This window comes from Leishmania martiniquensis, chromosome 29 (genome assembly GCF_017916325.1).
Source record: "Leishmania martiniquensis isolate LSCM1 chromosome 29, whole genome shotgun sequence".
In the NCBI taxonomy this organism is placed as follows: Eukaryota; Euglenozoa; class Kinetoplastea; order Trypanosomatida; family Trypanosomatidae; genus Leishmania; species Leishmania martiniquensis.
In genome coordinates, this window is record NC_090164.1 from 722577 (window position 1) to 739456 (window position 16880).

At 59.1% G+C, this 16880-nt stretch overlaps 3 protein-coding genes across 3 annotated transcripts; all 3 read right to left on the reverse strand.

The window, feature by feature from the left end:
- Positions 1-994: 994 nt before the first annotated feature.
- LSCM1_04458 (uncharacterized protein) lies at positions 995-4621 on the reverse strand (the record flags this gene model as incomplete). The annotated part of the gene is made up of 1 exon (XM_067321966.1): positions 995-4621. The coding sequence occupies one exon, from the start codon at positions 4619-4621 to the stop codon at positions 995-997; it is 3627 nt and encodes a 1208-aa protein (XP_067177061.1).
- Positions 4622-8491: 3870 nt separating this feature from the next.
- Positions 8492-9847, reverse strand: LSCM1_04459 (uncharacterized protein; the record flags this gene model as incomplete). Its single annotated transcript, XM_067321967.1, has 1 exon — positions 8492-9847. The coding sequence occupies one exon, from the start codon at positions 9845-9847 to the stop codon at positions 8492-8494; it is 1356 nt and encodes a 451-aa protein (XP_067177062.1).
- A 4000-nt stretch (positions 9848-13847) lies between these two features.
- On the reverse strand, positions 13848-15188 carry LSCM1_04460 (uncharacterized protein; the record flags this gene model as incomplete). Its single annotated transcript, XM_067321968.1, has 1 exon — positions 13848-15188. One exon carries the CDS (start codon positions 15186-15188, stop codon positions 13848-13850), a length of 1341 nt encoding a protein of 446 aa, XP_067177063.1.
- Positions 15189-16880: the final 1692 nt, after the last annotated feature.

The window sequence follows — 16880 nt, forward strand, 5'->3', positions numbered from 1 at the left end:
CGTAGCAATACGAACGAATGAGTGGACAGAGGTCGAGGCGTGGCCACTGTCATCTGAATGAAGAGCGGGGGCTATCCAATGTGGGCAGGCCGAGGCGCGAACCACACGCACAAGCTGTGAAAAGCGGTATTGAGTGACTGCATGTCCCTCTCGATGTACGCGGAACGCATTCCGCGACAGGTGGTGGCTTATTGGTTGCGCTGAAATACTTTTTTAATGAGAAAAAGCAGAGGTGAATGCGCCTGTGTGTGTATGTGTGTGGTGTCTACGCGCGGGTGTGCCTCACCTGTACCAGTGCGAGTCATGCGTGCAGTACAGAAGCTGTCTGATGCCCCAACGCCTTTGTTGCATGGCTTTCTAGCTCAACCACCGACACACACTCATCCTGCCAGGTGTTCCCACACGACCTTTGGTGGCTCCGCGGCGCCTTCAGTCCACGTAAAAGAGGGAGAGGAGGAGGGATGCGTAGAAGCAAGTCCCAATACCAAGACAGAGGTGAACTTGGCCCGATCGCGAGGGGGGCTGAGGCAGTGGAACGGCTCCCAACCTTACATGTGTCCAAGAAAGCGAGCAGCCCACAAAGCAAAAGCGTCTCAGAACGTGAGCCGCCCAGCGCAGCGGGCTCCTGCAGCACACACTAGACAAGCACACATACGCAGACAAACAAGCCAGTACTCCAAGCCGCATACGCTTGCCTACATCACCACATCACGCATACGCCTGGCTCCTCTGTGCTATGCCTCACCTTATCTTCCCTCAAAGGATTAACCAATGCGGAAGAGAAGAGAAGGAATGCACACACACACACACACACGCACGCACAGAGAGAGGGAGGGAGAGAGGGGGGAGAGACGAGAGGGCGGTTCGAGGGGGCAGCCGTGGAGGAAGCGGCAGTGTTACGGAGAAGTGAGAGAGAGTGAGAGGAGGTGGGGAAGGAGGAAAGAAACAGCTGCTAGTGAGTCAACACAGCTTCCGCGCTACTATGCGACTCGTTCTATACACCTGGATCCGCTTCCCCGTTCTGGTGCGCAGCCTCGGCCTCTCTGTCAGCCACGTCGTGTGAGTCGATGCTTTCCCAGTCGTCGTCAGACTCACCGTCGGCGCTGCCGTCGCCGCTCGTGCCTGACTCCGTGTAAGGCCCCACCATCTGATGCACGTCGTACTGCCGCTCAAACGTCTCCTCCACCAACGTGGGGTAGCTGCTCCAGAACAGCTGCGCCAAAGGACCTATGTAGACGATACCGACAATGGGCACGGCGAACACAATGGCGATGGTGAGGGCCATGCCAAAGACGACAGAGCGAGCGAACAGTGCGGGATTCCAGCAGAAAAAGCTCAAGGAGGCGGCCCCGACAAGAACCGGTAGCGCATTCCTCGTGACGCACAGGAGAAGAGTGCCGCACAGCACGGGTACGACCCAAACCATGAAGGACGCCACGAGGAGAAAGAGAGCGGCCACTACCACGCGACGCAGCAGAAGGTAGGATGGGATGGCGGACTCTTCCACATACTCCTCGCGCCGATCGAACCCCAGCGGCTCGACCATTGGGGGCAGGACAAGCTCGTCCTCGCCCTCCTGCTCCACGAACCCCTCCACCGCGCGAAGCTGCTCTTGGTCGAAGAGGTAGTCTTCCATGTGCACGACACTCTTACCGATCCAGCGAACCACCGGAAAGAGGATGCGTAGCTGTGCTCGCTGCAGCGGGTACACAGCGAAGCAGGAGATGACCGTGGACACGACTGCCACGTACGTGAGGACATCGACAACATAGTTCACGATGGTGTTGCGCAGCAGCAGCAGAGACCACCACTCGAGTACGATGGCGCGCCAGCGCCCTATGCCCAGGTAGGGGTACGACAGCTGCAATGCGGCCATGTAGCACTTGACCGCACTCACTGTATGAGGCTCTACATGCACCGCGTCGTGCTCCGGGTAAAATGACTGTAACGTCGGCATCGCCTCGGGGCGGAGGACACTGGCCACGCGGCTCATGGCATCGTGATATGTGCGTCTCCACGTCTCGAGCAACATGTGATGTGCACGCACGGCTGAGGTGCGCTGGCGCTCTGACGCCATGAACGACGGTACCACAATCGCCTCCAGATCAACGAAGAGCCGCTGCTGCTGCGACTTCTCGGCCCAGCTTGCTGGGGAGGACAAGGCCATCAGCGTGTTGCACGCACCATCCTCTGATGTGGCTACGCGCAGCCACTCCATGGGCCTCTGCACGCGCTTCAGCGTGCTACGAAACCCCTCCGACGCCACCGCGACCTTCTTGGCGGATTTGGGATCGATGAGGTGAAAGAGGAAGACGGAGCGGTCCGACATGTTTCCCCAGGCCTGCTCCCACAGCTCTCGTGCGCTGAGGTTCACGGAAGTCGAGCTCACGGCGGTTAGCACGACAGAGTCGATGGCGCCGAGAGAGGTCGAATCGAGCGCTGGAGTCAGTTGCTCTCGTACTTGGGCAGCGTACATGGCACCGAAAGGGAGTAGTACCTGCTCCGCCAGAATACGCAATACTTCGGCGCGGCGCCACTCGTCAAGGCTGACGTCCACGCTGATGTCGTACCCGGTCTCCATCCCCAGGGAAAGCGACATCTTCAGCGGACGCCCCGTCTGCCGAACCGTGCCGTCGCCCCACAGCAAGTCGCGGCACCCGAGCATTCCCCAAAACGGCACCCGCACAAAGACAAGCAGAACCAGCAACTCCACCACCGCAACGCGGAGAAAGCCGCGGACGATGCGGGGGGGGTCCGAATCGAACACCTGTGTAACGACGCAACGCCAATACCCCAGCACAGAGTCCCAGCGAGCGTCGAAACTGCGCACAAAGAAGAGGTCGACACCGTTCGCGAACAAGGGGCCCACCACCGTCAACTCCATCGCGGTGAGCAGCATCACCAGCACCGCACCCACCACCCAGTAGAGGGCCACTTTAAGAACTGTGAGCCCCTGAAAAAAGGCGAGGAAACCTCGATCGAAGCCGACGTCCACATATGGAGCGATAGCGTAGTGCAGCATCATCCCTCCCAGCTCCGGCAGAGCGCCGTAAAAGAAAAAAGCGTCTACGAGGTAGACTTCGAAAAGTGTCCTCACCGCCTCCTGCGAGAGCTGCGGCACACGCTCCGCCACCTCGTACAAGCGCCGCTTCTGTGTGGCGAGGACGTTCCGCGTGTGACGGTAGCGCCAACTCGCGATGAAGCCTGCGAAGGCAAGCACCACCGCCGCCCTGCCCCAGAGAGAGCGCAACAGCAGCGTCAGTACAAGACCGTAGCCAAGCTGCTGTGCCGAAGAGGGTAGAAGTCGCTTGAAGCCGCCACCGCCAGCGCCAGACTTCAACCAGTGAATTGTATCGAATACACCATCGACGAAGGAAAGCCGATACAGTGTGCCATTGCCGCTGTCCGAGTCGCCATCATCGCTGTCGCTGTCGCTGCTCAGCAGCAGCTCGCCTACCGCCGCCATTGCATCTGCCCTAGCCCCGGGGCGACGTGCGTCAGGCGTATCGTCGCGGCGCAGAAGATCATGCGCGGCCGCCGGGAGTGGGTCCCGTTCCCGTCTCCACCCTTCTGCGACAAAGCCATCTGGCAACCCGTCGCGAGGATGCGACTGCGGTTGAGGAGCAGCATTGCGAGCCTGCGCGTCCATGGTGCCCGCTCCCTCCCCAGCCCCCTCTGCTGCGTTACGCTCCTGGTGAGAAGGCAGAGGGTTTGTGGGAGGCATTGCTGTCATTCGGGCCAGCTCTACCTCCTGAGCTTGCCTGGCGGTCTCGCGGGCGAGCCGAACCCGGGCAGCGCGGAAGTAGTGGTTCCACTTCCTCCACCCCACCTCCACCGCGTTCAGCACGGTACACAAGACAAAGCCAAAGAGAATCGCATCGGCCCACGCCAAAAAAGACTCCGTCAAAGTGTACGCACTGTTCTCGTCCCCCCTTCCCCCTTGGCTGCCGAGCACGCCAGCTGAGGAGGCTGGGCTAAAGTCGCGCTCCGATGGCGCCGCAGAGGCGGCCATGGTAACTGACACGGGCCACCAGAGCAGTGGCCAGCGATGAAAGCTGTAGACGAGTCCGAGCAGAAGCGGGACAATGACAAAGCGCAGAAGGACACAGCAAAGCGTCTCAGCGGACTCGAGGAGGAGTGGTTTAATCAAAAACCTCAAGAGGAACATGCGACGCTCCTGCGGCCTCAGCGGGAGTTTAGCGCCAGGGGGGTACTCGGAGTGGACCAGCTGGTAGGAGGCCCCACAGCTCCGGCAGGCGCGGTTGCGCTGCTGAATGACCCAGCGATCAATACATTTTTGATGCACACACCCGACGGAACCACGGCAACGACAGCGGTGGGTGACAATCCGGTTGGAGGAGATGTTGGTGGTGTCGAAGCAAATCCAGCACTCTGTGGCGGGCCCCGACGTGGAGTTGCGGCTTGATCCAGTGAAGGGCGAGGCCTCCGCTGCAGAGCCTCGCGACAGTGTGTCTGCCAGGTCCTCCTCGGGCGACTTACTCCTTTCAGCATTGTCGTCCTTTGTGGCAGTAGAAGCGGATGGGGCCCCGGCGGTGGCGAGGGGCTCCATAGCTGCTTCCCGCCGCGCCTTTTTCGTCGATCGCCGTGGCAGCTCCTGCATCTGCGCAAGAAATGCCTCTTCTGTTGAGTATGTACGTGCGAGTCTGCGTGAAGAGCTTTGGAAGTGGGGTGCCGAGCGTTGCTTTTCTTTTTTTGTTTGTTTGTGTTTGTGTTTGTGTGTGTGTGTGTGTGGTGCTGCGGCGGTACGTCAGCGAGGGGCACGCCCTCAAAGCTCCGGACACGAGAACGAGCAAAGGAGAGGAGAGTACAGCCAGGCATGCGCACCACAGAAGAGCGTCGCAATGGCAGAAGACGTGCGACAGGAAAAAGAGAGAATCGCTCCGTAGGCCGCCGCAGCCGCAGCGCAACCGATACAAACCGCGGCACTCAGCCAGTACGTGCGTGCACACGTGCCAACTTGGAAAAGGCGGTCAGCCCACAATAGGCGATGAGTCGAGAAAGACAATAAAAAAAAAGACGAGAAAGACCGCAAATACAAAGGTTTGTGAAAGGTGCAAGAGGGGTACCGGGAGGGGGTGGAAATGTGAAGAATGGCGGCACAGCCAGCACGTAGGCCACCACACTGGCAAGACGAATCAACGAGGAGCAGGAGTGCCTTCGACGTTGCGCGCTTTGGTATCCCTCAAAGAAGAGATAAAGACGCGAAAGAACGCGAGCAAACGGCGAAACAAATGACAAAAAAAAAGAAGCGAACAACAGAGACAAGACTGCCGAAATGCTTTCACGATCCGCTGAGCTCGTCGTTGTGTGTGCGCACCAGCTTCCGTGCGCGTGAGCTATGCCTTTCTTCTCCAGACGCCTGTGCTTCCGCTACCCGCGGAAGCACACGGAACCAGCGAGTGAAAGAGAACAGAGGGATTGCAAGATTCGGTGTGGATCTCGAGTTTTGCGTGCCTGCGGGAGTGTGTGGATAGGTGGGAAGTAGGGCTCCAGCACACACACACACACATTCACACGGACACGTATGGTGGTGCGTTGCTTTGTTGTTGCCCACAATCACGCAATATAAAGATGAGGTGAGCAGAGGAGCAAATGCCTTCCGCGAAGGAATGTGTGTGTGTGGGGGAGAGAAGGGGGGGGTGAACAGATATAAATATGTATGGAAAGGCGAGAGAAGTGGAAAAAAAAGGGAATGACCTTTGGTGAGAAGAGGCGACTCGGATGAGGGGGCGTCAGCAGATGCGTTCGTCTTCACGGTCAGACCTTACTTGCCTCCTCGCCTTTTCTCTTGCCCCTCGAAACGTCTGTGTTTTATAAGGACTGAAGTTGCTGATGACCTGTGCGCATATCGATGATGTTGGAAGAATTGTGGTGTGCGCAGGTGTGTGTGTGTGAAGAAGAGAGCCATGAAAATGCCACGTGCGTCGGGTAACGAGGTCGAGAAAGAAAGGGGGGAGGAGATCGAGGAGGTTGGCCCTCGGCGCGGAGCGCAGGAGAAGGAGAGGAAGAGGGAAGACGCCGTCCACGCGCCTGCGCAGAGGAGAGGTGATCCAAAGGCACCAACAGCAAAGCCGACACACAGCAAAACCAAAGTCACCCTCGAGACGCACCGCTGCCCATACACCCACACCCATCTCCAGAGAGGAGAGGGATGCCGGGCGAAGGGCTCGATGCCTCACGGCAACAAGTGACGCGTTCACGTGCGTGACAAGACATCTGCCCCTACACGCCGGAGAAATTCTCCAGATGCGTCCGGCACCACGGTGACTCGGTGAAGAGGTAACCTCTCCTCGCGGGCGTCTGCTCAGGCTGGCCTCCTTCTTGATTCTTGGCCTACTTGATTCCGCTCGACAACACAGAGAGGGAGAGGGGGAGAGAGACGACGACGGCGACGGCGACAACAACAATAGCACACAAAGCAAAAGAAAGGCAGAATGAGGCGGCGTGCAGCCACTCCGTCCCCTCTCCCGAACGGTCCCGAAAAAAGGGGGCGGGACTGAACGAAGATGGCACGGAAGCACTAATACGAGAGAAGCATGCCCGTGGAGGGAGCGCTTACACACTCCGTTTCCCACGCCAGAGAGTCGACGCACGCGCCGCAGAAGAGGAGGCGATGGGGCCCAAGTAGATGCGGCACACAGAGCACCACGAACGCACACTACCACACATCGGCAGAGAAAAAGGTGAATGAGGGGGAATGGGGGCGAGAGAGAAAAGCCACGCGCGTTTTCTTCCATATGAATCGATGCAACTAAGAGAGAGGATGGAGGGAGGGGGGAGGCGGCTAGACTCTGCGCTCGTCCATCATCGGATACGCCGACGTTGCAAAACGAAACGGCCATTCAGCACACTATCAGCGGCAAAGAGAGAGATGAGGAGTTCCGCGAGCGCTTCTGTTTCAACGCGCAGCCTCTTCTGCTCTCCCATACAGCACAAACACACACACACACACATACATACACACGGCCTGTCCCGCAGACCCCATCGCGCGTGATGGTGGCGGTGCAAGGGAGCGGGCAGACACGCGCTACAGCAACGCCCGTCGACTCCGTCACCAATGAACGAGTCCTGGCCCCATACCCCATCCACCGCCCGCTACGCAGCACGCCTCACAGTCGGCCCCCACGGCGCTGATCGCCACGCGGTGGACCCCCTTTGGGGTGGCTCAGGCTCCCCATTGCCAGTGGAAAACCCGAGGGCTGTGTGAGGGAGGCTCGAGCCACACAGACCCCATACCTACTGTATGCATGGCACAGGCGCCTTCACTGTCGCGGGTGGCGCCGGCGCAACCACATCCAGGGCCCGACCGCCGACATGCGCAGCCGTCAATAGCTCTGGCCTCCCGATGCCGTGGGGGCTGGAGCCTGGCAACATCAGAAGTGATTGGGTGCTTGACGGGGATAGAAGGGCGGCATGGCCTCCTCCTCCCAGAGGGAGGGAGAGAGATGGGAGAGCTGAGCCCCTGCGAGATAGTACGCGCCGAGCCCCCACCCTTGTCGGAGCAGCGCTTGTTGCAGAGGCTAAAAAGAGTTCCCACATCACATCCACCTGTACGTGGGAGAGGGTTGTGGCAGCGCACAGCTGCTTGGATATTATCTGTACGTCATGTCTGGCGGCTTGACGTTACCCCGTCGGCCTTTCCCCCACGCTTCTCCTATTTCATGCCCAGCTGTCCCGACGTGCGCGTGAGTTTCTCGACTCCCCTGTCGACACCACGATCTTCCCTACTCGTCTATCTCCGTGTCACTCAGGGAGGGGGCGCGCGTGGTGAGCTGCGCGTATGTGCAGGTCCTGAGGAAGTAAGCAGGGAAAAGCAAGGAGAGGAACGACGTCACAGTACGTCTCGCAGGCTCACGTATTCCCCCACCACCTCTCGGCTTGCGGCCTCCACATAGCAGTCTCGCCTCACACGCAGCACACCCCTCAAGCCGATCAGCAAAAGCGCAACACAAGCGAAGCGCAAGAAAGAAAGTGAAAACAGAACGAAGCAGCGCCTCCAGCGAAGCGTGCACAGTACGGCGGGGGATCAGCATCATCCTTGACCGAAGCTGTGACAGCTGAACGGGCGGCGACCGCAGCAGAAACGAGAAAGAAGACACATGACGCATGTGTAGAGAGTCGGGCGAGGGGGAGGAGCCTATCAGACGTGGAAAAAAAAATAGCGAGAAGAGTATGGCTGTGGCGCGTGAGGGAGGTGGGCGCATCCTCACAGAGCACCGGCGCGGAGAAAAGAGGGTAAGAGAGTCTGACGCCAAAGGATAGCGTACGCACCCACACGACGAAAAGGGGCAGAGGTAAAAAAACGAGAGGCAGCGTCACTGTATACAAGCCCTTCGCTTCCTCTCTGCCTCATGCGCCAGATGACCACGAAGACAGCGGCGCTGCGTGCGAGGGCCCTACGGTGCACATCCACGCAGCCGGCGCACGCACTGGCATGCGCAGGAGCCCTGCTGGGACCCGAGTTGTACAATTAGTGGCGGCTCCCCTCCGCCTCGCGCTGTTGAAGCGAAGAGGCGGCCGCAGAGGGTACAGAGGCGCCGCGGTAGTGCGTGCTGTCCGCCAGACTCTGGGAGACTTTGTTACCGCTCGGCATCATAGCGGTGGCCTGAGGCCTGCACGAGCTTGCGGCTGGCGCCACCTCGGGGACCGACCCTATCGTCGTCACGCTGGTGCACGCCAAAGGCGCATAGCACTTGTCATCCTTGTCGACGGTCCCTCCTGCCGTCGATGCGATGGCATCCTGCTCACTATCACATTCATTAGACGCGTGTTCGCTGAATCCGACCATCGCCTTCTCTTTGGCGGCCAGGAACTTGACGTAGGCGTCGAGGTTGAGGCACGCCGGCAGTGAGTTGAAAACCTCCTTGACAAAGCGGCCATCGCTTACGTAGAGGATGCGGTCGGCGTAGCACTCGATGTCGGGATTGTGTGTCACCATGATGCAGGTCGCCTTGGTACGGCGGTTAATGCGCATGAGAAGATCCATCACCTCAATGGTGTTCGCCGTGTCCAGGTCGCCGGTCGGCTCGTCGAGGAGGAGGAGCGACGGACTGTTCGCCAAGCTTCGCGCAATCGTCACGCGCTGCTGCTCACCACCACTCAGCTCGGAGGGGAGGTGGTTGATGCGGTTGCGCAGTCCGACCAGCGTCAGCAGCTGGCGAGACCGTAGCCGCATCTCCTTTGGTGACAACTTCCCCAGCAGTGTCATGGGCAGCTCCACGTTCTCTACCGCTGTCATGGTTGCGATCAAGTTGAACGTCTGGAATGCAAAGCCGAGTGTCGTGAGGCGGATGTCTGCCAGAACGCTCTCCTTGGTGCTCTTGTCGATGAGGCGCCCATTCAGCTCGATCGTGCCCTCAGAGCAGGAGTCGATACTGCCGATGATGTTGAGGAGCGTTGTCTTGCCGCCACCGCTGGGGCCACGGATCATGACAAACTCGCCGCGCCGCACTGGGCCAAACGGCGGGGGTAGGTCGCCGTGTGCCAAGGGTCTTTTGGGAGGTCCTTTCTGTGCCGCCGCCGCCGCCCCGTCCAAGTCCTCTGCCTCCGCCAGGGTAATATCCTTGAGAGCCACCACCCGCTCCTCGGAGCCGGCGATCGGGTAGCTCTTGCCGATGTGCCGCAAACGCAGCACCACGGGCTCTGACTGGAGCATGGTCAGCCGCGTCTTTTCCGAAAAGGGTGCACCATGGCCAAGGTCGTCGCGGCTCTGTTGCACCTCGTCCGACGTTGTACAGCTCACGTCCCCACTCTTCTTGAACACCCCCAAAGGCGCCGATGACTTCCCGACCGCCGCGGGCGTCTTGACAGCTGCCGCAGCAGACATCCTTGCCAGTTCCTCGGTGCGCATGAGCGTACGTGGCGACGTATGTGGGCTACGCAGGTTCTGTGAGAGGGAGCAAGCAGCAAGGCGGTAACGCGCAAGAGCGCGGGAAGCGCAATCGTGGCACGACGTCGACTCGGGGAAGAGGGCGTGCGTGATCGACAAGGGCAAACGTCTTGACAGAGAGAAGCAAAGCTGGGACTGTGGACGAGGAGAAACGGGGAGAGACGGCACGGCGTAGAACCAAAGGGGGAGCAGAATAACAGCGAACGCACTGAAAGTGCCGAGCAGTGGGAAAGTAGGACGAATAAGCAAACGACAGAAGCGGTCCGAGACGAAATGAGGACGCCCCCGCCCAAAAAAGAGAGGCCGCAGCAGCAGTATGGGAAAGTGAGTTGGCTCCGCGAAGGTTATTTTCTGTGCGTGTGTGTATCCCTGAGGGGAGGGAGAGGGGCAGAGAGGAAGTGCTCGTGGGACAAAGACAGAACAGAGAGGACACGTCATAAGTAAAAGGTGTGTGTGTGTGAGGGGGGGAGTGCCACTCCTCCTCGCCCTTTACCTACCTAGAACGCGGAGCACACTGCTGCTCGTACGTCCCTCACCCTAAATCGGCGCGTACGCAGATGACAGAGGGGGCAAGCAGTGACTTTAGGGGCACGCGCTACTCGACCACAAGTGAGTTTTTCACGATGCCCTCTTTTTCGAATGGAGTGCCGATGGCACGTCGCCCTCATCCATTTGGCGCTCGCTTCGCTGCTTCGGGCACTCCGTTTGTTCCCTTTCGTCTTGTGTGCTGTGCGTGCTGTGGGCTGCCTCTCATACTCCTGCACATGCTCGGCAATTCTTTTTCCAAGTCGGCGTCTTCAAAAAAAAAGATACGATCCAATGCGTGGAGGTCACAGATGACAGAAACGTCGAGGGGGAGGCACAGCCGTCTCCCTCCCCCCGCACACACACGCAGTCCACGTACATGTGCGAACGCACGCAGGGAGAGAGCCATTGCTCGGCCAGTGCGTCACAGACGTGGGTGAGCCCCACGCCTCGGTCCAAGCGGGACGCGCCGAGGGCCCTGGTCAGGGGGAGTTGGGGGTGGGAGAGGGGGGCAAAGGCGTGGCGACTGTCCTGAGGGTAGCAGGGGGTGGTCGAGACGCGTGACGGACGACCTCGAGGGGTAGGTGAGCCGGCTCTCCGCCAGGGCTCTCTGAGACATGGCACACTCTCACCGGAGGCCATGTTCGCCCCTCGGTCGCCTCAAGTCGCGGTATTCGATAGGATGGTGTGTGGGCCTCTCGCATAGGTTGCGCGCATGCACTCGGGAGCTGGGTGTTCTCGAGCCCGCAGCGCCTTGCCCGTCGCTCCGGCTCCCCCGACCTTTGCATTCCATGCTCGGGTGTGCCGCGAGAGGCGCAAAGCACCTAGGAGCCTCTGGCACAACAGGAGCGCCTCGCCCTTACCGGAATTCACAAGCCACTGACACGGAGGTTCGTGTGTGTGTGTGTGTCGGACGGAAGGGGACCGACAGTCGGCATGTAACTGCACAATCAACACAGGGCTTGTCGTCGGAAAGGGGTGCAGAGGGCGATCAGGCGTGGGCATCCGATGTGAGAGGACCCTGCGGGGCGAGTCGGACGTTCCAAGAACAGTAAAGGGAGACCATGCGTTCTTTGATCGTTGTGCAGTCCGCTCATCGCGCTAAGCATGCCTGGAGCCGCTCCGGGCCTGGAGCTTTCTCATCGAAGACAGCTGGGCGTGAAGGCCTTAGGGGAGGCGGATGCCGATAGTGCCACCGCAGCGTTAAACAGCATCATATTTCCGCATCCTGCTGTTACTGCAGGCCGCCTGCTGCTGCAGAAACCCACATTACGGACAGGTACCCCTGCAGAGCAGGGCGGCGATGGTCTTCTATCATTTTATGACCTCAGCAATCGTTTTCTTCCGATGTAGGGCAGCAGCCAACAAACATAGCTCTTGTCATCACTAGCTGCATCGCGCGTGACGGCCGCGGAGGATGGGGTGAGGGCAGTGAAGTCGGCCTGGTATCGGAGGGCAGTAACCGACTCTGTGGTCCGAGCAATGAGCAGTGACTTCTCTTGCCGTTGCCGATGGTGAAGATGCTCACCGCAGTGTCTCTCTGCGCGCGGTCACAGTGACCGCAGAGGAGTCCCGCCGAGGCAAATGAGAGGTGAAAAACGGTGCAGGTAAGGCGTCAGAGATGGGGAATGAGGGGCGCATGATGCGCAGAGCACCCAGGGAAGAAACGCCGAGGGAGCACATGGGCCCCTCGTCCCTCACGTGCCGCGGAGACTCATGAGCTGCACAAAGGTCACTAGGAATGCAGGGCAAGCAACTACCTCTCAGAGCTGTACTTGACAGTAGGGTGCCCCTTTGTGCTTGCCATGACCCTTCACGAACAACTGCCGATGTATTGCAGAGATGCTGTACCTACATCCCCGTCTGCAGCTCGCTTATTTTCGTTGCATGCCTGGTATCCAACTTTCGCATTAGGCGCTTGAAGTTTGCTCATGGGCGATTATTTAGAAAGATGTATACATGTGCATAGCCCCTCAGCGCCCCACGCAGGCCTCTTCCCTCCCCCCTCCTCCTCTGACCCATCCGAGAAGCAGAGAGCCGCGGGCGAAAGAGGGGAAAAGAGAGCGCAAGCGAAAGAAAGAAGCGCAGTCGAGCGAAGGATGATGGGCCTCCTCTCTGCGTTAGGGCATGCCGTGAAGTGAGTGCTTTTCTATTTAGCTTTCTGTTCGTTTGTTCTTTTTGAAAGTCGACGCGAGAAGCGCCCAAAAACGACAGCGAAAAAGAAAACGGGGGAGGTGAACAAACGAGAGTTTTGTAAGTGAAGACGATTTATGGAGACGGGCGCGCCGCGAGACACACACACATATGTATAAATATATGTATATATATTTATATATCGGCGCAGTGGCACGACAAGATGGAGAGAAAAAAAAGATGAAAGAAAGGCCGCTCACGATATATGTGAGGCGCCGCAGTCTGTGGCATGCGCGTCGTCCTCCACGACCCCACGATCGGTGGCCCCTCGATGTGCCTCTGAACGTGTGTCTCGGTGGGAAAAAGGGGAACGTGAATCGACTTCGTCTCGGGTGGGGGTAAGGTGTAATGCATGCGATCGGATGTGTGTGTGTGTGTGGGTGTGCCCACGCTGTCGTTGTGTTTTCCCCTCTTTCCTTTAGCCCTTTCGCTCTTGAAGTAAGAAGCGAAGCGCTCCTTGTGCAGCAGAGTTGTTTGCTGCACAGCCTGTTGTTCACTTGTGTGCATCTGCGGGTGGGGCGCGGCCACGCCGTTCGTCAGCACAGCTGTGCGTCTCGGGACATTCCGCTACAGCGACGATCTCTCTCACGCGCCACTTTTTTAACGTTCCGCAGAGCGTGCCATCACAACTGTCGCTGACGCCTCCCTTGCCGAACGAGCGAGAGAGCGAGAGTGCTTGGCGACGCATTGCCGCCCGAAGAGAGAGGGGGCCACCCCCTCATGCGGCAGCGAAAAAAAAATAATTGAGCGGATGGCACGCAACACTCAAGCTGACGACGCAGTTGTCGCGTGCGCATGAGCCCCATCCAGCAAACAGGCAGGAACACTAGGCACGCACGCGGACTGCCCCTCTCTCAGCCACCCCAGAGGAACAACAGGGAAAAAGAGAAGCGCAAGAGCCAAGGCGACAGCAGGGATACAAGCAGAACCAGTCACAAGGGTAAGGACCTCGAAACGCCTCTACGGGAGGAGTCGTTCGTGCATGGGTGCATGTATGCGATCAGGAGAGACCTGAGGAAGTCGTGCCTCATCTGACGCAAAATGCTGCCCCACTTCCCTCCCCTTTACACCACTGCTCTCTTCTTTCCTGACGCGTATGACTCATCGTCAGTCGGCACCCCTCAGGAGAGTAGCCAAGCAAAAAAAACGCGAAAATAGCAAAAGTTGTGAGAGCAAAACACCGTTTCGGGTGCTCACCATCGCCAATGCATGATCGAGGTCACGGGCTCGCGCCCCGGTGCCTCTGCTGAGGTTGGTGTCCATTATCGAGACTAAGACTCGTCTCCGGCGAGTCCTCTGTGAGGAGGTCTACTAATTTATTGATCTCGTCTACGTGAGAGCCTTCAAAGCGACCGACAATACAGCCGTTGCGGTACGCCATGAAAGTTGGGAGGCTCCGGATGTCGTGCAAGGCGGTCACCTCCGCATTGGCGGTCGTGTCTACCGTCAAAAGGAGAACAGACTGCGGAAACGGCTTGGCGGCGTCCTCGAGGAAGCGACTCGCAACCGCGCAGGCTTTCTGATCGTCCACTGTCATAGTCGTGGAAGGAGAGGCGGGGGGCATGGCGGCTGCTCCGAAAGCCGACGTTTCTGTGCCTTCACGGTACGCGGCCGCTGGCGCGGAGGCCGGCACACCTGTGCTCCTTTCAGGCGCATGCTGATGCTGCCGCAAGTGGGAAAGCAGAGGGTGTCGTGAGCCTCCCGCCTCGGTAGCCTCCGTGGCCAACACTGTGGAGGCTGGTGAAGTTGATGTGGTGCCACCGCCGCCGACGCCAGCGCCTGCCACCGCGTGAAGCAGCTTTGACCGAATTGCGGCGCATGGGCCGCAAGATGCTTTGTAGAAGAACACCAAAGCCTTGGTGCCCCGCAGGCGGTCCTGCAGCTCGTGTGGATTCCCGCGAAAGGAGAAAATCAGCGCCGGTGGTGTCGTTGCCAGTGACGCGGTGGCTGTTGGCGGCGAGGGGGGCCTGTCGTATGTGGGGCCCGCCGGAAACGCGCTCGGCACTTGCCCTACTGTGCCAGTGGGCGCAGGAACGTCCGTATATGGCACAGCGCTGGGAGCACCTCCGTTAGCGTGAGGCCGTATGCCATCGAACAATGGATCCATGCCAGTATCGCCAGCCATCTCGCTGGGCGTGCCGGCCGTGCCCCAGGCTGCCAAGTCACTCATTCGAGTCGCACGTGACACAGCCCTGAAAGTCACTGCCCCCGATGCTGATACGCCGTCCATGCGCTGTTCCGTGAGCGTCGCCCTCATCCTTTGCGGCGACAACCCCTCCGCGCACCTCAAGAGCCTCTCCACCGGCGCTCCGGGCGGTTGACCTCGCGCTTCTTCTCGATCTGGAGCAATGGCACTAAGCACGAAGCCATTTCCAGTCCCGCATGCGCGAGTGCGTGTGACAAAAGCCCGCGCCGGATGCAAGGCCAGGCACGAAGATGGTGTGCGTAGCTCGCGAGACGGCGCAGCAGCCCACGAATTCGCCACCTGTGTGCGCCAGGTTCCACGCCGCGCCCCTATGGCGGCACAAGCGGCAAACACGCTAGACACACCACTGTACATCTCGCGTCTGACCTGCAGCGTGATGCTTGATAGAAATATCAAACAGGCCGGATGCCCTAAGCCTCACTTTGCATATGCGCTCGTACACGTACACGTCTGCCGGTCGGCACCTCTAACCGCAGCTTCTGAATGACGAATGCCCGGAAAAAAGACGATCGAGGCGCCCGTGCACTTGCGGGCGCTGGCGTGGCAGCAGCGGCGGTGGCTGTAGGATGGTAAGTCTAGTTGATACGGTGAGCAGTCAAGCGAAAAACACCCACACAAACATACACAAGAAAGGGGCGAGGCAAACTAGCAAGAGCCGGTGCAGAGAATGGAAATGGTGGAGATGAGCGGCAGAGTGTGTGTGGGTGTGGGTGTGGGGGGAGGGGGTACAGCAATGGAGAACAGACCCACGTTTCAGAACAATGTGGAAAGAGATGAGTGTGCTGAGAAGGGGGAGAAAAGACGTAAGAGGCAAACAAACAGCAACGAGAGCGAGCAGCACAGCAAGCCAGAAAGCGCAACGAAGAAAAAAGGGGTTGTGAATGGGCGGAGGGAGCACAGCGCCGATGAAAAGACGCAAACGGAAAACAAAAACGAAAAAAGCCGATGAGGAGGAGGGGAAAAGGGCGCACGCAGTGGCAAGCGCGCTCAGCGTGCTCTGCAGTGGATCACAGGAAAGGAGGTGACCGAAGGCAAAAAAAACAGAAGGGCGCCGCTACTAAGGACCGATTAAGAGAAGGACGGAACTCCCTTGCGTCAGATGTAGGTTTCAGCGCACGTGCGTGCGCATGTGCGTGTGTGGAGGGGGGAGAGAAAGCAGCACCACAGGAAGAAAGACGCAGTGACGTAGATCCCGGTGTACGTGTGTGTGCGAGGGTAGAGAGGGGGGAGGGAGGAGGGAAGAGACAGGAACAGAGGGAGAGAGCGAAGCGCAAAAAGGAGGGAGGGATGGAGAAGGGGAAGGACGGCACAGATACACACACACACACACACGGAGTGAGAAAAAGACAACTGCCAGGGGCCAACACGCTAACACATGTACGGCGCTGCCGCTGCCCTTCTGGCCCACACACTACTCAGCGACAGCAACAAACAAAAAATCGGCAACGCAGGCGCACGGAAGATGAGAGGGACGAGCTATGAAGAAGCGCAAAGAAATGGAGAGAGCGAGAAAAGGAGGGGGAGGGCGCCAGCAGAGCGCACCGGTAAGGGAGGGAAACAGGTGAGGAGCAATTCAAACAAGCACGCAGGCACCACCAGCACTTGGATTTTGGTATCGAGCGCTGCGCAGAGGCGTGAGCGAAGGTGAGATGAGGCACCCCAGTGCCGCCGCAATTGTGAGCTGCAGAGCACAGACGACGGCAAGACGCAGCCGAGCCTGGCGTCCGCGAGAACGAGCTAAGACACGCGCAGAAGCTACGCAGCCAAACAAACAAACAAAAGCCAGAAACGAGTGCCACCACCGATGCGCCGTGTCGGCAACGGCCAATGCCGTGAGCCCTCTCGCTCTTGTGAGTGGCCTTAGTGGCAGCACTTTCTTAAAAGAAGAGAGTGGCAAGTAGGAGAGAGGGTGGGAGGGGAAAAGAGAAATGCGCCGCGGCGTGGGGGGGTAGATGTATCGCACTGGCAGGAGAAAAAAAAACAGGTCCAAGCACAACTACAAAAAAACGTGCGCTCGTGAAGCCTCTGTGCGCAAGCTTCGATTAA